A 22,976-nucleotide genomic window follows, 5' to 3' on the forward strand; every position below is an offset into this window, starting at 1 on the left:
AGGCGGGAGAGAACTGATAAATAGTGAGAGGACAGAGGACTCAAGCAATATGACATCCCAAGGAGTGGATCTGAGGCCAGCCAGAGGGGTTGAGAGCCGTGCTGCCCGTTGCAGTGGCCTCTAAGCACGTGTCGCTCTTGAGCCCCTGAAATATGGCTGCAAGATGCACTACCAAATTGAAACACACTGGGTTTCAGAGGCTTGGAATAAAACAAAGGTAAAATATTTCATGGATAACTTTAATATCAATGACATGTTTTAATAATATTTTGGATATATTGTGTTAAACTAAATACAGAATTAAAATTAATTTGGCTGTGTGTGGTGGCTCATGCCTGTAATCCCAGTACTTTGGGAGGCCGAGGTAGGTAGATCACTTGAGCTCAGGAGTTCGAGACCAGCCTGGCCAACATGGTAAAACCCTGTGTCTAATAAAAATACAAAAAATAGCTGGGTGTGGTGGCAGGCGCCTGTAATCCCAGCTACTTGGGAGGCTGAGGCAGGAGAATCACTTGAACCCAAGAGGCAGAGGTTGTGGTGAGCAGAGATCATATCATTGCACCCCAGCTTGGGTGACAGAGCAAGACTTATTCTCAAAAATAAATAAAATAGACTTAATGTTACCTGTTTCTTTTTACTTTTTTAATGTGGCCACTATAATATTTAAACTTACGTGTGTGGCTTGCATTGTTTGTCTACTAGCAGCACAGCTCTAGAGACAGTTTTAAGGTTCACGTTTGGAGGAATGGGGTTCTCAAGGGAAAATGAAACCATCTTTAAGGCGGTTCTCTCACTTCTGTCTGTGGTGTCCTTCCTGCCACCTTTATTCATCTTTATTCTAGGCCACTATTTTACTGTAAAAATGAAACCCATTTTTTTAGAGCCATCTTTTCAGGGTTTGCTTACTATCATTGTTATGAGGACACCCCAAATCTTATTTTTACCGCTCTTCAAAGAGTCACAGTAAGTGTTAATTGTAACATCTTTGTAAGGAGCTCCTAGGAAGCCGGCTTGTGTGGTAGGCTGCTGTCTTCGTGTTTGGACGAGGGTGCACTCATATATGTGACTCGGAATGCAGAGGAGCTTGGGTGGAAGGTTTCCCTTCAACTCTCACCCTGACCGTGGCCTGGGTGACCTCAGTGGGACCTGGAAGGAAGCCAGCCCTCTTCTGCCCTGGTCCAGCACCCAGTGTCTGCCACCCCCTGCCCCTGGTGCCTCTGCACTTGGTGGGGGATGTGTTGCCCTTGCTTCTCCATGCTTTGCCCTCTTGGGACCTTCAGACCCACTGTCTGTGGGTTCAGGGAGCCCCAGAAGAGGCTCCCACAAGTCAGCAAAGCTGCATGTTCCCACCCGTCGTCAACCCTTGTGTTTGCTTTTTTAGAGCTCTCCAAGTCCCAGAATGACATGACTTCTGAGAAGCATCTTCTTACCACAGGCCCCGGGCAGTGTTCAGGCCAGACAGAGAGACGGAGCCAGTCTGACACGGCGGTCAACGTCACCACCAGGGTACCCTGAGCCCCGCAAAGCCTCCACGCTGATCGCCTTCATGTTGTCTTACAGGACTTTCTAGCTTGCCTTCTCTGTAGATTTATGTTTTCTTTTGTTTTGTGGAAAAACCGTAAGCTGTTAGAAAAAGATAATTATCAGTCAGCGCCTCTATGTGGGCAGGTCTGGCCCAAGGCAGGTCAGGATTCAAGGTGAGTCTGCGAAACTATTCAGACAGGAAAAGGCTTCCACCTAATCACAAGCCCCTGCGGCTCCTCCGTGTCCATAGAGCTCCCTGCTGGCTTCAAGGCCATACCAAAGCCCAGGGACTTCCTGCTGGGCCCACACCTGCCAAGTTAGCCCTGGAGTCTGGAAGACCCGCAGCCTTTGACTAAAATCTGTCCTGGCCTCTGATGGAAACCACTGAAAACTTAGATACGAGCAAGCCTGCAGGGCGCTCTTCCCACGCTGTCCACACCACAAGTGAGAGCTCCCCTGATAAAGGTTCTAGGGAAATAATTATCCCACCTTTCCACCGGGACTAACCCAGCCTGGAGCATATGCTTCGGGTATGAGAGAAAGCCAACCTTAAGATGGGAAAGCCTGCATTCTCCGTCAGCTGAGGTGCCTTGGCTGGCCAGGTACCACCCACTGTGCCTCACAGAGTCTATGTGACTGCTCTGGTTGGCTGGACAGAACTGGTGTCCCTTCTCTGCTGCTGTGGACTCCGTTCAAGCTGCCCCCCGCCCCCCAGACTGTCCTTTGGGCGAGGGTGTGAGGTCAGCCTCCCTCTCCTGCTGGAACTTGTACGTACCATCTTGAGAGTTCACGTCCTGCTTCCCAGTGGAGCCCAGTGTTCCCTCTGTAAAATGAAGATGATCATTAACACCTGTTCTGTCCACGGCACTGGGCTTTTGTGAATATGTCATGAGATAATATATCTGATTTGCTATCTAAATCATCTAAATATTTTATCTAAATTGCCAGCATTTACTATGATATGCTGGACTCTGTACTAAAAGCTTGACTATCTCATTTTATCTTTATAACCACCCTCTCAGGTAGGTATTGCATGCAGTGTCATTTTACATGTAAAGAGATGGGGGCTTAGAGAGATTCAGTCACATGCCCAAGGTTGTAATAGCCAAAAGTGGACTGAGCTCTTATGAGTGTGGGAATCACTGGGGCAGGAGTGCAGTGGTGCAATCTCAGCTCACTGCAACCTCCGCCTCCCAAGTGTTTCTTGGAACTCCCAAGAGTTCAAGTGATTCTCCTGCCTCAGCCTCCCAAGTAGTTGGGGTTACAGGTGCCAGCCACCATGCCCAGCTAATTTTTATATTAGAAACAGGGTTTCTCCATGTTGGTCAGGCTGATCTTGAACTCCCAACCTCAGGTGATCTCCTGCCTCAGCCTTCCGAAGTGGTGGGATTACAGGCGTGAGCCACCACATATGGCCCCACTGGGGCTCTTAAAATGCAGATTCCAAGCTGGTAGCTACGGGTTGGGTGTGAGATGAGGGACCTCCGGTGCATTTCTGGTGAGCTCCTGGGATCTGGCAAAGTCTGTGCTGTGCTCAGACCACACTTTAGGAGGGAGGCGTCTAGACGGTTTGAAATGTATTTGGTAGGTGTTTGAAATTCTAAAACACAAACAAGTAAGTGTCAGCTCATGCCAGCTTCCTGGGGTCTACAGAAGTGCCATCCGAACTCCCTCCAGGGATCACTCCTTCTCCTGGTGAAACAGGCAGAAGAGAAGGTGAGCAGCCACTTCTGAAGCTCTGTGTGCCACACATGGTGACAGTGTTTTTTTCTTACCTACTTGATTACATTTAACTCTTAGAAAAATACTGAGATAGATATTGTTCCTCCCATAGTAAAGACTGGCCGAGCTGTGTAGTTTATGCCTGTAATCCCAGCACTTTGGGAAGCTGAGTCTGGCAGATTGCCTAAGCCAAGGAGTTCGAGACCAGCCTGGGCAATATGGGGAAACCCTGTTTCTACAGAAATATGAATATTGGCCAGGTATGGTGATGCAAGCCTATAATCCTAGCTACTTGAGACACTGAGCGGGAGGATCATTTGAGTCCGGGAGGTCAAGGCTACAGTGAGTCATAATTTCAACACTGCATTCCAGCCTGGGTGACATAATGAAACCCTGTCTCAAATAATAATAATAAATTAAAAATGCCGGGCGCGGTGGCTCACGCCTATAATCCCAGCACTTTGGGAGGCCGAGATGGGCAGATCACAAGGTCAAGAGATCGGGACTATCCTGGCCAACATGGTGAAACCCCATCTCTACTAAAAATACAAAAATTAGCTGGACATGGTGGTATGTACCTGTAATCCCAGCTACTTGGGAGGCTGAGGCAGGAGAATTGATTGAACCTGGGAGGCGGAGGTTGCATTGAGCTGAGATCGCGCCATTGCACTCCAGCCTGGCACCTGGCAACAGAGCAAGACTCCGTCTCAAAAAAATTAAAAAAAAAACTGGCCAGGCATTGTGGCTCATGTCTGTAATCCCAGCACTTTGAGAAGTTGAGGTGGGTGGATTACTTGAGTTAGGGAGTTCGACACCAGCCTGGCCAACATGGCAAAACCCTGTCTTTACTCAAAATACAAAAATTAGCTGGGCGTGATGGCAGGCTCCTGTAATCCCAGCTACTTGGGAGACTAAGGCAGGAGAATCGCTTGAACCCAGGAGGTGGAGGCTGCAGAAAGCCGAGATCGTGCCATTGCACTCTAGCCTTGGTGACAAGAATGAAACTCCATCTTAAAAAAAAAAAAAAAAAATTGAGTTTTAGTGAGAAGTTGGCCAACGTGTCTAATGTCACATAGTGAATGAAAGATAGAGCCAGGAACAGACCCGGGATTTGCCTCTGACTTCTAAACTCTATCTTGACATAAGGACAAATGAGGACTGCTGAGAAAGAGCATTCAGGATGGGGAGTGTGGAAGGATGAGTAATTCTCTTACTCGCCTGAGTCATAGGAAACCACTCAGGCTGACACCAACTTCGGGCTAAGCAGGTGCCTGGCATTGTTCTTGGCGTAATGCCCTGTAGAGGGCTTTATATTTAGCCTTTGTCATCCTTAAGACAGCCTTGTGAGGCTTGCACTGTTCCTGTCCCCATTAAAGATGGGACACTGGGGCAAAGAGATGACCAATAGCTAGGTGGAACCTGCTCCAGAAACCAACCACACCCTGCCCATGTCCCAGAGCTGGGATGCATTTCTCATTTGCACTGTGATGTGCTGTGTGGTGGCACATCCCACATACTGCAGGCTGGGCTTGTGGTGTTTTGCCTGAGGATGGCCTGTGAGTCCTTGGCAGGGCCCCTCCCCTGCTGCACGTGCACATGGCCCAGAGCCTGCCCGGGCACATGGCTCAGTCTTACCAGGGTTGTCTGATGGGCCAAGGAAGCTCAGGGACAGAAGTGGTGGGTGCAGGGGAGGCGGTGGGGAGACAGCCCATCCAGTGGACATCGTATGCCTGTTCCACTGCTCAGCCACGTTCTTGGCGGGACATGCTTACAGCTTTCTGCAGGACTTCTCTCTCCCACCTTAATTGAGGATGTGGCTGGGTTTGTTGATTTCTTTGTTTCGTTTTGAGACTGAGTCTTGTTCTGTTTCCCAGGCTGGAATGCAGTGGTGCTCTCATGAGTCACTGTAGCCTTGATCTCCCACGCGCAGTCGATCCTCCTACCTCAGCCTTCCATGTAGCTGAGACTACAGGGATGTGGCACCGTGCCTGGCTGATTTATTTTATTTTTATTTTTAGTAAAGATGAGGTCTCACTATGTTGCCCAGGCTGGTCTCAAACTGCTAGGCTCAAGCGGTCCTCTCACCTAGGCCTCACAAAGTGCTGGGATTACAGGTGTGAGCCACCATGCCCAGGCAGATATGGCTGTTTTAAGGGACAATTTAGCCAAATGTTTATAAAGTACTCAGCCATCATAGTGTGATCTATAAATGCCAAATAACTATTGGGTTGAAATATAAGGAGTATATCTTTATTTATTTATTTTTGAGATAGAGTCTCACTCTGTTGCCCAGGCTGGAGTGCAGTGGCGCAATCTCTGCTCACTGCAACCTCTGCCTCCCTGGTTCAGGTGATTTTCGTGCCTCAGCCTCCTGGGTAGATAGGATTACAGGCATGTACCACCACACCTAGCTAATTTTTTGATTTTTAGTAGATACGGGCTTTGCTGAGTTGCCTAGGCTGGTCTCAAACTCCTGAGCTCAATTGATCCTCCTGCCTCAGCCTCCCAAAGTGCTGGGATTACAGGTGTGAGCCACTGACCTGGTCCAGGAGTACATGTTTAAACAAAACATTCGTCAGACTGTAGTTCACATGTCTTAGCTGGGGAGCTCACCAAAATTCCTCTCATTTCATCAGAGCACGTTGGAGCATCTTGCCAGCATTAATTATAGAGCATGGTGCCCCTGCTTTGGAAGTAGGGGATGTTGGTGCCCACCTTGCAAATGGCTACACTGAGGCACAGAAGTAGTAGATAGCTTTCCTTATTTTTTACTTGGAGACAGGGTCTCACTTTGTCACCCAGGCTGGAGTGCAGTGGCACAAACATGGCTCATTGCAGCCTTTACCTCCTGGGCTCAAGTGATCCTCCCACCTCGGCACCCCCAAGTAGCTGGAACTACTGGTGTATATCACTCCACCCAGCCAATTTTTGTATTTTTTTTCTAGAGATGAGGTTTCACCATGTTGCCCAGACTGGTCTCAAACTCGTATGCTCAAGTGATCCTCCCTCCTTTAAACCACGCGGGGACTTGGGGATGTAAACTGAGAAAACAGCTCAGGATATTTTCCACACCACTTCTCTGACTGTTAAGTTTGAACCACATGCTCTGAAAACACCCCTTCAAAAGTGCTCACCTAAGCATCTGGGCCAGGATTCCTCAAGACGTGAATTCTTCCCTCTCCTTTCCTGTGCATTCCACTGGGATTTTACTGTATGTGTTATGAATGTATTGACCTATATTGGCCATTAAAGCATGCACCTGTTGAACAGGAAAGATGCCTAAAAACCATCAGGAGAGCAGTCTCTCAGGAGGGGAACTGAGGAAGATGATTTTCTTTCTTTTTCCTTTTTTTTTTTTTTTTTGAGATGGAATCTCACTCTGTCGCCCAGGCTGGAGTGCAGTGGTACGATCTTGGCTCAGTGCAACCTGCGCCTCCTGGGTTCCAGTGATTCTCCTGCCTCAGCCTCCTGAGTAGCTGGGGCTACAGGTGCATGCAACCACACCTGGATAATTTTTGTATTTTTAGTAGAGATGGGGTTTCACCATAATGGCCAGGCTGGTCTTAAATTCCTGACCTTGGGTGATCTGCCCACCTTGGCCTCCCAAAGTGCTGGGATTACAGGCGCGAGCTACTGTGCTGGGCCAGCTATTCCTTTTTAACTGCAAATTTTTAGGGCTTTTAGTTCATGCTGACAAGTTGTCCTCCATTGAGGTTGGCTCAGTTCACATGGCCACTAGCAGGGCATCACCTATTTTCCAGCACTCTTGCCAACACTCAACTTTGTACCTTTTTTCCTCAAAAATTTTTATAATAAATACACATAACACAAAACTTACTGTCTATGCCATTTTAAGTGCCTAGTTTGTGGCATTGAAAACCTTCCTAATGTTGGGCGCCCATCACCCCCATCCATCTCCAGGACTCTCTTCATCTTGTAAAACTCAGCTTCATAATTTTTAGCATTTGCCCATTTAATGGGCAGTTGTGTAAAATGTGCCTTTCTTTAGCTGCAGATAAGTTTTTCTCCTCTGCTTTCCTGTGTTTGGCACACTTTCATTCTTGAACCCCTCTAAGTGGATCTGCTGGCTCTTCCAGCCTCTGGCTTCTTTGCTGTGGCTTTGATTGACACTTCTCTCACACTTTTAGTGTTTCCTCCGACAACCTCACTCGTCGTGGTCTGTGTCCACGTGTCTGCAGGTCTAAGGATGTGCTTTCTGTTTAACCATCACCAGCTGTTCACGTGGAAGGCCTCCCCTCCCAGGCTGACCCAGCCAGCCTCAGCATCCTCTCAGATGATTGCAGCCCCACTCAAGCCCACCCCACATACTCGCATGCTGAAGAAACTTGCCTCTTTCCCACTGACTGGCTGGTGCTTCCATTTGAATGGTGTGTCTGTCTTCTTACTAGCTACTGAGCCCTTGGAGGATGGATCTTGCATCTTCTCCTCTCTCCTTTCTTCCTCCCCTTCTACTCTTCCAGCCTCCAGAATTTAGCGTGGTGGAGTGAATATAGTGTTGCTTAACAAATAAATGTCTGTAGCAATTAAGTTGGCATTCTGGGGATGGAGAGCATAAATAATTCGGAGGTAATCTTTTCTTTCATTTGTTCTGTCATATTCTCACTTAGTATTTTATTCCTGGAAATTATAACTATGGGGCAACTATTGTATTTCTGAGTTCTATTTGGAAACTTTGTATTTCCATTAAGAAGTTTTCCCACCTTGCCCATTGTATTTTTTGCTCTCTGTGAGCACTGTCCAATGGACCTTTTCTTCAGGGATGAGAATGAGCTTTATGTGAGCTGTCCAAACAATGACCACGGCTGCATGTGGCCACCAAACCTTTGCTGTGTATAGGGCAGCTGCGAAGCTGAGTTAATTTTGTTTGATTTCAGTTAATTTAAGTAGTCATGTGTGGCTAGTGACTGCCATACTGGAAGACACAGCTGTATACATCATAGAAGTATCAACTTGGCTGTGAGCAGTGGCCCACGCATATAATCCCAGCACTTTGGGAGGCCGAGGCAGGTGGATCACTTGAGGTCAGGAGTTTGAGGCAAGCCTGGCCAACATGGTGAAATCCCATCTCTACTAAAAATATAAAAATTAGCCAGCTGGTGGCGGGTGCCTATAGTCCCAGCTACTTGGGAGGCTGAGGCGGGAGAAATGCATGAACCCGGGAGACAGAAGCTGCAGTGAGCCAAGATTGTGTCACTGTACCCCAGCCTCCAGCCTGGATGACAGAGCAAGACTGTCTCAATAAATAAATAAGTAAAAGAGAAGTGTCAACTATTCACAAAATATTTTTAGAAAATTTAGAGACATATTTTGATTTATCCCTTTTTATAAGCATGTTAGAGCTAAAACTCTACTTATCAGGCTAATTATTATATGTCCAGTGATTAAATGCCAGGACCATTTATTAAGGCTAAAATGAAAGACTTCTAGTAATGCATGAGTAATCTACCCATCACTGTTCATGACTGTCCCAAAGCTGGATGTTGTCTGTCTCTGGGCCCTGCGTGTGTGTGCGCGTGCGCGCGCATGCGAACGTGTGTGTACCAAATGCGGTGTGTCCTATTCAGAAGTTTGCATATTAACATCAAGTAATAGATGCAGGCTCTGCTTGCTGAAGCCACCACATTTGAACAAAACCAAACTGGGATGCAGACTATAATATCAATTTTTGTTTTTCCTTTTCAGAAGGTCAGTGCACCAGATATTCTGAAACCTCTCAATCAAGAGGACCCTAAAGGCTCTACTTACCCTATATCGAAGCAAGTGAAACTCCCATCCAGTCCAGCACCCAGTGCCATATTCTCTGGAGGCTTTAGACACGTGAGTCTCATGCCACTGCTCTTTTTTGTGTGTGTTTGTTTGAAATCATAATGTATGAGTATTTATTTTGATTACTCCTATTTGAAGGTTCTTATTTTTGGAGAATGGCAAGACATTTTATTATCCATCTTTCTATTTTTTTTTTTAAACATGGAGTCTTGCTCTTGTTGCCTAGACTGGAGTGCAGTGGCGTGATCTCAGCTCACTGCAACCTCCACCTCCTGGGTGGAAGCAAGTCTCCTGCCTTGGCCTCCTGAGTAGCTGGGATTACAGGTGCCCGCCACCATGCCTGGTAATTTTTGTGCTTTAAGTAGAGATAGGGTTTCACCATGTTGGCCAGGCTGGTCTCGAACTCCTGACCTCAGGTGATCTGTCTGCCTCAGCTTCCGAAAGTGCTGGGATTACAGGCGTGAGCCACCGTGCCCAGCCATCTTTCCATTCTTTAAAGATTCCTGCAGGTTTTGGTAAGTCCCATCACCCTCAGACCTGTGTTTCGGAGTTACTACAGGTGTGCCGCAGATTTATCATCAGTCCACTCCCTGCCCTGCCCCAGTGCTTTGTAGCTTTCTACAATGCTGAAGTCAGTCGCACTCTGCAACTTGCGTAAACAGGGCAAGAGGGTACTGGTTAGCTTCTTCCAAGTGGTTGGAGCCTCGCGTTAGGTGCGCAAGCCACTGGCGGTGTCACAGTCCACATGTGTGTCCAATCTCATGGCTTAAAATCTTACGGGATCAACATAGTGAAACACAAATTCTTTCCAGAATGTAATAGTTTTCAAAAATTGAATAGTCACTAGCAGATGTTTTCCGGTGCCTCTTCACTTTGCCTTCATAGCACAAGTTATAAAATCACTGCCATACTTAGCAAAGCCGAATATCCCTACACCACCTGTCAAAGAGGCCTGTCCAAAGACAAAATTGCAGAAATTTCTTGGGTAAAGATCAATCATTGTTATTCACATGACACAGAAGGCATCTTTGGGTTTCTCCTCCTCCTCCTCCTCCTCCTCCTCCTCCTCCCCCTCCCCCTCCCCCTCCCCCTCTCCTCCTCCTCCTCCTCCCCCTCCCCCCTCTCTTCCCCCTCCCCCTCTCCTCTCCCCCTCCTCCTCCTCCCCCTCCCTCTCCTCCTCCTCCTTCCCCTCCTCCTCCTCCCCCCTCCTCCTCCCCCTCCCTCTCCTCCTCCTCCTTCCCCCCTCCTCCTCCTCCTTCTTCCCCTCCTATTCCTCCCCTTCCTCCTCCCCCCTCCTCCTCCTCCCCTTCCTCCTCCCCCTTCCTCCTCCTCCCCCTCCTCCTCCCCCCTCCTTCTTTTGCATTTGTTTTTGTTTTTTTTTTTTGAGATGGAGCCTCACTCTGTTGCCCAGGCACTGAACTGTTGCCTAGTTCAGTGGCACAATCTCAGCTCACTGCAACCTCTGCTGCCTGGGTTCAAGTGATTCTCCTGCCTCAGCCTCCTGAGTAGCTGGGATTACAGGCACCTACCACCGTGCCTGGCTACTTTTTGTAGTTTTTAGTAGAGATGGGGTTTCACCATCTTGGCCAGGCTGGTCTTGAACTCCTGACCTCATGATCCACCTGTCTTGGCCTCCCAAGGTGCTGGGATTATAGGCATGTGCTACTGTCCTGGCCAGGTTTCTTCTTTTTTAAGATCTTCAAGATATCCCCTGCGTGAACTTGTAGTTTTGTCTGTGAGTTATCTTTGACTCTAAAGGAACACCTCATTGCAGAAACAGGAACTAGTTCTAGGCATTTTACTGTCAAGTCATAGAAATATGCCCCTCAGTAGGCCTTGAGCCATTTAATACATTCTTCACTGATAATTCTGATGTTTCCTAGAGATCCAATGAACTGAATATAAATACTGCATTTGTTTGGAGAGACTGTCTTTCTGTAAGGGCCACTGAAGAACTGTTCAAAGTCTTGAGAAGCCTCTGGGTGGGGAGTGATTTAATATGATGGGGAATGCAAGGTAATGGGTCCACAGAGAGACCACTGGTTGGCAGGAAGCCTTCGTTCATTCCAAACTGTTCTCCCCGGCATCCCCAGCATTTCTCATACTGTGATGCAAGCCCTAGGGTCTTTGAGATGAGAGCTGTTTTCAGTGTCTGTTGAGAGCGCTGTACTGTTTGCATAATGACAGATTTTTTTCTGTTAGCATCGTGTTCCTAGATATAACTTTATTTATTATTATTTATTTGTTTGTTTATTTTGAGCCAGAATCTCACTCTGTTGCCTAGGCTGGAGTGCAACGGCACAATCTCAGCTCACTGCAACCTCCGCTTCCCAGGTTCAAGCAATTCTTCTGCCTCAGCCTCCCGAGTAGCTGGGATTACAGGCTCCCACCACCATGCTTGGCTAATTTTTTGTATTTTTAGTAGTGATGGGGTTTCACCATGTTGGCCAGGCTGGTCTCAAATTCCTGACCTGGTGATCCATCCACCTCATCCTACCAAAGTGCTAGGATTACAGGCATGAGCCACCATGCCCAGCCTCATTATTTTCATCTTTATTTTTATTTTTGAGATGGAGTCTCGCTCTGTCACCCAGGCTAGAGTGCAGTGGTGCAATTCAGCTCACTGCAGCCTCTGCCTCCTGGGTTCAAGCGATTCTCATGTCTCAGTCTCCCGAGTAGCTGAGATTACAGGTGCATGCCACCACGTCTGGCTAATTTTTGTATTTTTAGTATAGAGGGGTTTCCCATCTTGGCCAGGCTGGTCTCGAACTCCTGACCTGAAGTGATCTGCCTGCCTTGGCCTCCCAGAATACTGGGATTATAAGCATGAGCCACCTCACCTGGCCTAGAATTTTCATTCTTCCATTTAAATGGGTCAAACATGTGTTTGGCCATGAGGCTTTGTTAGGAAGAAGGCATCCTTCTGAGGTTTTTACCTTACAAGGATGGACATGGTGCCTGGGCAGAAAAGTGTTGTGGAGGGAATCTTCATCCACCTGGCCACCCACCCACCTCCCATGGCCGTTCTGACGTGCATGCCTCATCCAAGTATGCTTTTTTTTTTTTTTTTTTTTTTAGGCAAAGTCTTGCTCTGTTGTCCAGGCTGGAGTGCAGTAGCGCAATCTCTGCTCACTGCAACTTCCGCCTCCCAGGTTCAAGTGATTCTCCTGCCTCAGCCTCCCGAGTAGCTGGGATTACAGGCATGAGCCACCACTCCTGGCCCCACGTACTCTTGATATGTGCGGCATGGTTATTACGACATCAGTACACAAGGGGAAGGATGAGCTGCCGCCTTGTGAGAGAAACTAGAACGTGACAACAGGGCTTGGAAGTGGTATTTTCTTAGGTTGGGATTTGGGGAAACCCTTGCTATGCTTTGAGAGTGGATTTTCTTTCTTATAACATCTTATTGTGAACATTTTCATAAATATAGAGAGTAATAAATATTGATGTATTGATTTTTGTTGTTTTTAATTTTGATGAAGTCTGGTTTATCAGCATGTTCTTTTATGGTTAAGTCTGTGTCTCGTCCATCTGCAAGTCATGAAGATACTCTCCCATGTTTTCATTTAGAAGTTTAGAAAAGTTTAGCTCTTACATTCAGGGCTGTGCTCCAGCTAGCTCATGATTATTTTTATGTGTGGGTGAATGGTATAAGGTAGAGATTGAGGCTCATTTTTCTCCATATGGATATTTAATTAATCTAGTATCATTTGTTAAAAAAAGAGACTGTTATTTCCCCCAGTGACTTTGGCATCTTTGTTATAAATCACATGACCACATAAGGGTGGATCTCTTTCTGGATTCTCTCTTCTGTTCCAGTGATCTCTTCACCATCTTATGCCAAGACCACACTATCCTGAGTACTACATCTTTGTAGTAAGTCTTGAAGTTGGAAACTGTAAGTCTTCCGGTTTGGTTCTTCTTTTTCAAGATTGCTTTGTGGTTTTTAAATGTATTCTCTGTGTATAGGAAGGCATTTCAACTTATCTGTTCCTTCATTGTTTATTAAAAAACATTGAGTGTTTATGCCTAGAACTGTAATACATGGTGTCATAGATGGATTCTTGGGTGAGGGGCCATGATGCTTCCTCCAACAGTTGTGTTAGTCCATCCATGTTGTGATAACAAAATACCACAGACCGGGTAATTGATAAACAATAGAAATTGATTTTTCCTGGTCCTAGACACTGGGAAGTTTCAGATCTCCAGGCATGGGCAGGACTGGTGTATGATGGACTGTTCCTCGTAGATGGCTCCGTCTAAGTGTCTTCCTCACATGGTGGAAAGGATGGAAGGGCAAGAGGGTCCAGCACTGCGTGCAGCCTCTTTTAAAAAGACCTGAATCCCATTCACTGGCCTCTGGGAGGCTTTTTTAAGACTCACCTGAAGGTTTGCCCCTACCCTAGGTGACAGAGGACACCAAGGAATCCAGCCAGTTTGAACCTCTATGAGGCGGATGGTGATTGGGGATGGAGGGGTTGGGATGAGGCTGTGCCTTCGTAGAGAGCCGGTGGGCCAGTTTCCACTGAACTGCCCAGGTCCCACTAGATTGGACTCTAAGCTCCTTCAAGGGCCAGAATCACGTCTTCATAGCCCTAGAAACCAACACGTAGCCAAGTACCATCCACCCCCTTAGGGTCTATAGGGTCTGTGTGACCTGCCCCCTACTCTGCCCTGAAACCTTGCCAGCTGTCACCCTCCCCGTCATTCTTTCCACTCAGCTGCAGGGTCATTCACTGGTGTGGGACCCCCCAGACACACCCAACCTCCAGGCATTCCTATATCTTTCCCTCTACAGACATCATGAGTCATGCAGTTCCTTGCTTTAAGGCGTTGTTCCAAGCTATCTTCCTAGGGGGCTCCCCCTGCCCCGCCCTCCCCACCTGCTCTATGTGAATTCATGTCCTCACCACCCTCGACATGCTGTGAAGTTGGCTGGTCTGTTGGGGGTTGTCTCTCTCACCTCCCCACTAGACTCTAATTTCCAAGAGCTGTGTCCGACACTTAAGTGTCCTCAATAAATGTTTACTGAATGGTTGGATTAATTCTAATCATAGTTACTGTTTATCAGAAGCCCAAGCTGGGTGCTTCACAGCTCAGTCATTCTCACAAAGATCTTGTTGTGGAAGATGCTGTTATCCCATTTCCCAAAGAGGGACCTGTGGTTCACAGAGGTTACAGCGACTTGCCAAGGTCCCGAGGTTACTATTGAACTGATTTAAACCAGGGGTCTGGGGAGTCCAAACACAGCTTTTCATACTATCCCACAGGGCATGTGGTGCTCCTACACTGAGCAGTTTTCCTGACCCACACTGGCTGGTTCAGCTCCACTGCTCGGGGCCAATCCATACCTGGAAACGGAGCCAGGGTGCTGGCCTGGGGAGACGTGGGCTGAGTAAATCCATCTTCACCCCTTTGCTGCTTGGGGACTTTCTGTTGGAAAACGAAACTTTGTTTTTAACAGCCCTTCAGTGGCATATGAGATTACGCAGTTCCCCATACACTCATCAACTTTGAGGATTAATCAGATTTTACACACACACACACGGATGTTAATTTTATAATTATTTATTCCTAACTAAATCATAGTGCAAATTCAGCAGGGCTCTCTCTTCTCACCCATTTTTGTAAAGTTTTTCTCTGATTTCTGCCCTTAAATTTTTATTTTTATTTATTTGTTGAGATGGAGTCTCACTCTATTGCAAGGCTGGAGTGCAGTAGGGTGATCTTAGCTCGCTGCAACCTCTGTCTCCCGGGTTCAGGTGATTCTCCTGCCTCAGTCTCCTGAGTAGATGGGATTACAGGCACGTGCCACCACACCTGGCTAATTTTTGTGTTTGCAGTAGAGATGGGGTTTCACCATGTTGGCCAGGATGGTCTCAATCTCCTGACCTCATGATCTGCCTGCCTCGGCCTCCCAAAGTGCTGGGATTCCTGGCATGAGCCACCTCACCCAGCCATCTTTAAAATTTATAAGCATGAGATTTAATTAGTATGCATTTAATTGTGACCTAGTTCCTTTAGGCTAAAGCAGAGTTTATTTGAGGAAACCGAACTGGTTATTGCTTCTTGTGAAAGGTGTTGCCTTCCATTTCAGGGATATTTACATCCTCTGAGAAACAAGGATTGGAGCTAAAACAAAACAAAACCAAAAAACCCAGCTTATTAAATTTCCACTTATTACAAAAGTGTAAAACCAGACCTGGACAACAAATAGGGAAAATTGCTCCACCTCCCCAGGAGGCAAATCAGTGAAAAGTAAAAGCAAGCTGCTACTTTTGGACCACTTTAGTTAATTTTAAAAATAATAGAGCTCAGTGTTGGCAAGGTATAGATAGAGCAGCAAGCGTCTTTACAAACTGCCAGGTGAGCAGAAACTGTTACGGCTTTTCTGGAGGGTGATTAGCAACAGATGTCAGACGCCTTTACATGTCTCTTTAATCGAACAACTTCAGTCACAGGAACTACTCTTTAAAAATTATCATGAATGTTGGCCGACATGTGCATACATAGATGTCCAGGACAGCATTGTTTATAATTGTTTTAATTTTGGAAAAACTGTCAACAACCAAAATATCAAGAGAAAGTAAAATTATGGAGAATGTGCACACAGTATTATTCTAATTGTATAAATTTCAAAATTGGGCAAAACTAAACAGTAGCTTGTTTGGGGGATATATTCATATATAATAAAATCATCGGCCAGGTGCAGTGGCTCACACTGTAACCCAGCACTTTGGGAACCTAAGGTGGGCGGATCACCTGAAGTCAGGAGTTTGAGACCAGTCTGTCCAACGTTGGTGAAACCCCATCTCTACTAAAAATACAAAAATTAGCCAGGTGTGGTAGCAGATGCCTGTAATCCTAGCTGCTTGGGAGGCTGAAGCAGGAGAATCACTTGAACCTGGGAAGTAGAGGTTGTGGTGAGTCAAGATCGTGCCGTTACACTTCAGCCTGAGCAACAAGAGCAAGACTCTGTCTCAAAAAAAATTTTTTTTAAATAAGACCAAGAAAAGGATGATTAACAGACAATTTGAAATGGTGTTTTCTGTAGACAGGCATGAGAGGGGATTTGATAAGGGAGGAGGAGTTCTGGGGCACTTCTGAAGTCCTGGAGATGTTATTTTTTCTTAAGCTGAGAGGTGGGCACATGAATGTTAATTTTTTTTTTTTTTTTTGAGACGGAGTTTTGCTCTTGTTGCCCAGGCTGGGGTGCAATGAGCCATTGTGGCTCACTGCAACCTCTGCCTCCTGGGTCCAAGCCATTCTCCGGCCTCAGCCTCCAGGGTAGCTGGAATTACAGGCATGTGCCACCATGCCTGGCTAATTTTGTATTTTTAGTAGAATGGGATTTCTCTCTGTTGGTTAGGCTGGTCTCAAACTCCTGACCTCAAGTGATCTACCTGACTCAGCCTCCCAAAGTGCTGGGATAATAGGTGTGAGCCACTGCGCCCAGCTGGATGTTAATTTTATAATTATTATTTAATCCGATGTATTATATGTACTCTTTTATATATTTCGTGGCAAAGAAAGAAAAAAGGAAGAAAGGAAAACCGAAGAAATGTTTGCTCAGCTTGCAAAGGGCATCCGCATTTCCTGGGATTTTTAAAAGGCTGGTAATCCCTAAGCTTACCATGCACAGGCAGGCTTCTAAGTCTTTTTTTGTATGTTAACTAATTGAACCTCACCATGACCCTATGAAATAGATCCCCATTTTACAGATGAGGAAACTGAGGCCCTGGAGGGTAAGATAATTGCTGAAGCTCACACAGTCGCTATGTCAGGTCCAGGCAGTGGAAGGCTGCTTGTGGCCTCCTCACTCAGCATCTGGAGAACTTTGCAGAAAGGTTCTCAGTGTGTTCTTGATTGTCAGGATTTATTATTTTTAATATAGCTGTGGCTTCCATTGACTCTTAGTTTTCTACCCTATTTTATTTTTAATATAAAAGGGCATGAAACTTTGCTTACAGTTTCAGGAGATAAATTTGTGACCTTCGGAGAAAGTCGCTGGCAGAAGGCACCCTGCCTGCCTTGAGTTTCTCCTCTGTTGCCCAGATGGACTTTCTTTCCAACCCAGACAGTGCCCATGGCTTTAATAAAAGTCAGGCTGAGTTTTTGGTTGCTCTTCTGAGCCAGAATCTTTTGAACGACTCCATTTGCTGCTTTCCGTCTGTGACCTCGAAGGCTCTGTTCTGGCTCTAGAGAAAGCAAAACCAGGAGCCCTGCCAGGGTGATGGTGGTGGAGCTGTAAGTCATTTGAGAAGGAATCTGCTTGACGGATGAACTTCTCTGCTCTCCTTTCATTATCTGAGGGTGTATCCTCCCCTCCCTGCTCAGCAGACACAGCAGCTGAACTACTCAGAGACACAAGCATACGTTATGGCCCAAAGATTTAGGAGCCCAGCTCCACTTCCAGGTCAGCTTCTGAGGTGTGATGCAATTTGGGGCGTGGCTCAACTTGCCTTGACCTTTGTTTATCTACTTATAAAATGAGGGATGAGTAACGATGGTGCTTTCTGGATGCTTTACAATTCTAGGCGCCAACCCAGATGAGTCCAGCTGTTCACTTTCTTTCTACCTGCACATAAACAGCTACACACCCAAGGAGCAAGGCGCATGGCAGGGCAGCCCTGACCTCAGGACACTCACGCATGCGTGCTGGGGACTCTGCCCTGTTGTGTTCCCAAGTCCAACTGTGCCCAACACTACCCAGCAACCCTGATGTCTTTGCCTGATTAACACAGTTTTTTTTTGCTATCCACAACAACCGTTTCATACCTCCTCCAGTCTTTTCAAACCTGCTGTTCCTCCTCATTCACAACAAATCTCCCCTTTTACTCTACCAAGAAAGAAAAGAATCAGGTTGAAATTACCCAGTCCCCCTGACACCAAAATTAACCAACCGCATTTGCACCCAAGTGACTCTCCTTTCCCTGCCCACAATAAAAGAAGCTGCTGCCTGCAGGGATACCTGGGAGCCTGCTCTCCCCTGCCTTCCCTGTTCCTTATTCTATTATCCTTCCTCTCTCTCATGCATTTGGCCTCCGCTTACCTGGCTCCTTAAACACACTCAAGTCTCTTGTAATGAAACAAAACACCTTCCATTCCCCTCCAGCTACCATTTTTCTCTCCCCACCTCAGCTAATCTTTTTATTTTGATTTGTTTTGCTTTGAGACAGAGACTTGCTCAGCTGCCCAGGCTAGAGTACCGTGGTGTGATCTTGGCTCACTGCAACCTCCCCCTGGGTTCAAGCAATTCTCCCGCCTCAGTCTACCAAGTTGCTGGGATGACAGGTGTGTGCCACATGCCCGGCCAGTTTTTGTATTTTTAGTAGAGATGGGGTTTTGCCATGTTGGCCAGGGTGGTCTTGAATTCCTGACCTCTAGTGATCTGTCTGGCTTGGCCTCCCGGAGTGCTGGGATTATGGGCATGCACCACCTCACCGAACCCCTCAGCTAAACTTTTATTAGTTGTCTGCACTTGGCATTCCCATGTTTCCCCTCCCACTCACATAGCCCTCCCGGTTTGGATCTCACCCCTCCACTCTGCAAAAGAAGGTCCCTTCTCTTCCTACCCTTCTGTACATTCATATTTCGGCTATGTCTCATCTAAATAGCACAGAGTCAGATGGTCTTAAATCCATTCATTGACTTTTTTTGTAGTATGTAATCTGTTCTAGTTTATTGTAACTACTATTTCCTCTCGATCTGTGTTACTGTCTCTATCCCCTTCTTTTCGTCTTTCTTTTTGGATTAAACAAGTCTGGCTGCTATCATTTCTGGTAGGCAGTAAGAGGGTTAGATCTTACTGTTTATTCCATCAAAAGTATTAGATCCTTTTTTTTCTCTACCATTAAGGTTTTCTCTTTGACTTTGATTTTAAGGAATTTTATTATGCTGTACCTATGTATAGTTTTAAAAAATATATTTTTCCTCTTAAATCTGTGGTTTATTATCTCTTGTTAGTCTTCAGAAATTCTTAACCATTATCTTTTCAGTTACACCTTCTGCCCCATTTTTCTCTATATGACAGTCCAAACATATATTATACTTTTTCATTATGTCCTGTGTGTCTCCCTCCCTCTCTCTCTCTGTCTCTCTCTCCCATCTTTTTGAGATGGGGGTCTCACTCTATTGCCCAGGCTGGAGTGCAGTGGCATAGCCCTAGCTCACTGCATCCCAGAACTCTTGGACTTAGCTGCAGCAGCACTCAGCTAATTATTTTTGTTGTTGTTGTTGTTAGAGACAGGGTGTCACTATGTTGTGGAAACTGGTCATGATCTGCTGGCCTCAAGCAATCCTCCCACCTTGGCCTCCCAAAGTACTGGGATTATAGGCATGATCCACAGTATTTGGCCCTGTATGGCTCTTATATGCTTTATCTTTCATTCATTTTTTTTCTTTGTGCTTCACTCCAAATATTTTCTATTGACCCATCTTCCAGTTTACCAATCCTCCCTTCAGCTAAGTCTGATCTTATATTAATTTAATTTGTCGAGCTCTTCATTTCAGTTACCTTACTTCTTAGGCCTTTTTTTTTTTTTTTTTTTAGATGAAGTCTCACTCTGTCAACCAGCCTGTAGGGCAGTGGTATGATCTCAGCTCACTGCAACCTCTGCCTCCCAGATTCAAGTGATTCTCCTGCCTCATCCTCCTGTGTAGCTGAGATTACAAGTGTGTGCCACCACACCTGGCTAATTTTGTGTTTTTAGTAGAGTTAGATTTCACCCTGTTGGCCAGGCTGATCTTGAACTCCTGACCCCAGATGATCTGCCTGCCTCAGCCTCCCAAAGTGCTGGTATTATAGATGTGAGCCATGGCCAACTCCTTAATTTCTATTTGATTTATTATTATAAATTCTAGCCAAGTGCGATGGCTCATGCCTGTAATCCCAGCACTTTAGGAAGCCGAGGCAGGCAGACCACCTGAGGTCAAGACTTCAAGACCGTGGAGGTCATGCCATTGCACTCCAGCCTGGGTGGCAGGGTGAGACTCCATCTCAAAAACAATAAAAATAAAAATAAATAAATAAAGTAAATAAAAATTCTAGTCCTCTGGTGAAATTTCTGTTTGACTCTTCATTATAATTCTAGTTCTCTGGAGAAATTCTTGATTCTTTATTATACATTCTAGTTCTCTGGATAAATATATTCTTGTCATATATTTTCTTGACAATATTAATTTCAGTTATTTTAAAATGTATATCTTTGGCTGGGCACAGTGGCTCATGCCTATAATCCCAGCACTCTGGGAGGCTGAGGCGGGTGGATCACAAGGTCAAGAGATTGAGACCATCCTGGTCAATGAGGTGAAACCCCGTCTCTACTAAAAATACAAAAATTAGCTGGATATGGTGGTGCGCACCTGTAGTCCCAGCTACTTGGGAGGCTGAGGCAGGAGAATTGCTTGAACCCAGAAGGCAGAGGTTGCGGTGAGCCGAGATCGTGCCATTGCACTCCAGTGTGGGTAACAACAGTGAAACTCTGTCTCAAAAATAAATAAATAAATAAATAAATAAAATGTGTATCTTTCAATGCCAATATCTGGATCACCTGTGAGTCTATTTTTATTGTGTGTTTTTCCTCTTTGTTTTTGGGATCACCTGTGAGTCTGTTTTTATTGTGCATTTTTCCTCTTTGTTTCTGGTCACTAATTCTTGGATTGTAGACTTAGGATGACCGACCATCCCAGGTTACTCAGGACTCATCTGGTTTTAGCAGTTCAAGTCTTACCTCCCAGAAAATTCCTTAGTCATCAGGAAACTGGGACACTTACTTTTTAGTCCTAGTATGCATGGCAATTTTTTATTGAATGCTGGACATTGAGTACAAAAAACTGGGATAATTTGAGACTCAAAAGTATTAGGTTGCTAGAAAAGTAATTGTGGTTTTGGACCATGAATTTTATATCATAACTAGGCTCAAACACATCTTTATGAATAAAAATAGAAGCCTTTTTTTTTCAACAACACATTTTTGTCAACAAGAAATAAGTTTATTTATACCTGTACCATAAAAATCTGTACTTTGGGATTCGATAAACTCTTGGAAAGCCTTTTCTGCATTCTTCTGGCTGTGTTTTCCCTGCAAAAAGTTCTCAGGATGATTGAAGAAGTGGTCGTCTGTTGGTGAGAGGTCAGGTGAATATGGTGGATGAGGCAAAACTTTGTAGCCTAATTCGTTTAACCTTTGTTTTTGTTTTTTTGCTTTGAGATGGAGTCTTGCTCTGTTGCCCATGCTGGAGTACAGTGGCGCTATCTCAGCTCACTGCAACTTCCACCTCCCAGGTTCATTGGATTCTCCTGCCTCAGCCTCCTGAGTAGCTGGGATTACAGGCATGCACCACCACACCCAGCTAATTTTTGTATTTTTAGTAGAGACGGGGTTTTAGCATGTTGGCCACTTGGTCTCGAACTCCTGACCTCAGGTGATCTGCCTGCCTTGGCCTCCCAAAAGGTCTGGGATTACAGGTGTGAGTCATCGTGCATGGCCTTGTTCATCTTTTGGAGTGTTGGTTAGTCTGGCATTGTCGTAGAGAAGAATTGGGCTCCTTCTGTTGACCAGTGCCAACTGCAGACATTGCAATTTTTGATGCGTCTCATGGATTTGCTGAGCATACTTCTCAGGTGTATGCTCACTGGGACTCAGAAAGCTGTAGTGGATGAGACTGGCAGCAGGCCACCAAACAGTGACCAGGACCTTTTTTTTGGTGCAAGTTTGGCTTTGGGAAGTGCTTTGGAGCTTCTTCTCAGTCCAGCCGCTAAGCTGGTCATTGCTGGTTGTCATATAAAATCCACTTTTCATCATACATCACAATCTGATTGAGAAATGGTTTGTTGTTGTGTAGAATAAGAGAAGACAACACTTCAAAATGACAATTGTTTTTTCATTTTTGCTCAGCACACGAGGCACCCACTTACCGAGCTTTTTCACCTTTCCAATTTGCTTCAAATGCTGAACAATTGTGGAATGATTGACCTTGAGTTTCTCAGCAAATTCTCCTGTAGTTGTAGGATCAGCTTCAATGACTGGTCTCGGTTGGTCATTGTCATCTTCCAGTGACTGGCCACTGCACTCCTCATTTTCAAGGCTCTCGTCTCCTTTGCAAAACTTCTTGAACTCCCACTGCACTGAATGCTGCTGGGCCAAATGCATTGTTGATGTCACAGTTTTGCTAAAGGTTCATGTGCCCCTGGTTGGCATCCTAAAGCATGGATTTGCCCTGTCTCTACGTCCTTAGCTCCTCAGGTTCCACATGACTTCATGGCCTTGAATGCTGATTTTGTCTCCCAGTCTCGTTAGGCTGCTGAGAACTCTGCTCAGCTTGTTAGTCTCTGTGCTGTTTCATTTAGATGGACTTCTTGGCCATCCAACCCTTGGACATACAGGTGTAGTGATTCAAACAATGTGTTCTTTTATTATTATTTTTATTTTTGAGACAGAATCTCACTCTGTCACCCAGGCTGGAGTGCAGTGGCACGATCTCAGCTCATCACAACCTCTACCTCCCAGTTCAAGCGATTCTCCTGCTTCAGCCTCCTTAGTAGCTGGGACTACAGGCACGTGCCACCATGCCCTGCTAATTTTTGTATTTTTAGTAGAAACGGGGTTTCACCATGTTGGCCAGGCCGATCTCAAACTCCTAACCTCAGGTGATCCACCTGCCTCAGCCTCCCAAAGTACTGGGATTACAGGCCTGAGCCACCACACCCGGCCCAAACTGTGTGTTCCTGATGCGAGGAGAGTCAGGCAGGTCAGTAGAATAGAATAAAAAGTCCTGTGTTGCTTGCACGGGGACTAGTGCCTTGACGTGAGAGCAGCTCCGAATGTTGCTTACTTCAGTGTGCTTCTCAACATCCTGGGCCCTTGCATCCTGGTGGTCTTGGCAGCTCTGCAATGTCTTGAAATAGTTTGGTTGTTTAATTCAGCTTCTAATTGTTC

At 45.9% G+C, this 22,976-nt stretch overlaps 1 protein-coding gene and 2 pseudogenes across 15 annotated transcripts in view; 1 reads left to right on the top strand and 2 right to left on the bottom strand.

The window, feature by feature from the left end:
• SYTL3 (synaptotagmin like 3) overlaps nt 1-22,976 on the top strand; it is a 122,372-nt gene that overhangs the window by 65,889 nt on the left and 33,507 nt on the right. For 10 of the 15 annotated variants that reach the window (XM_078370402.1, XM_054254579.2, XM_054254577.2 and 7 more), the window contains 2 exons: nt 1,382-1,506; nt 8,950-9,084. In XM_078370402.1, coding sequence (XP_078226528.1) covers nt 1,405-1,506; nt 8,950-9,084 — 237 coding nt within the window. In that variant the 5' untranslated portion in view covers nt 1,382-1,404. The remainder of the gene's footprint in view (nt 1-1,381; nt 1,507-8,949; nt 9,085-22,976) is intronic. The other 5 variants (XM_078370400.1, XM_054254582.2, XM_035297077.3 and 2 more) reach the window with 1 other exon arrangement.
• Nucleotides 9,162-10,033, bottom strand: LOC128931687 (archaemetzincin-2 pseudogene; annotated as a pseudogene).
• On the bottom strand, nt 10,683-11,241 carry LOC144576450 (archaemetzincin-2 pseudogene; annotated as a pseudogene).

This window comes from Callithrix jacchus, chromosome 4, assembly GCF_049354715.1.
Source record: "Callithrix jacchus isolate 240 chromosome 4, calJac240_pri, whole genome shotgun sequence".
NCBI lineage: Eukaryota > Metazoa > Chordata > Mammalia > Primates > Cebidae > Callithrix > Callithrix jacchus.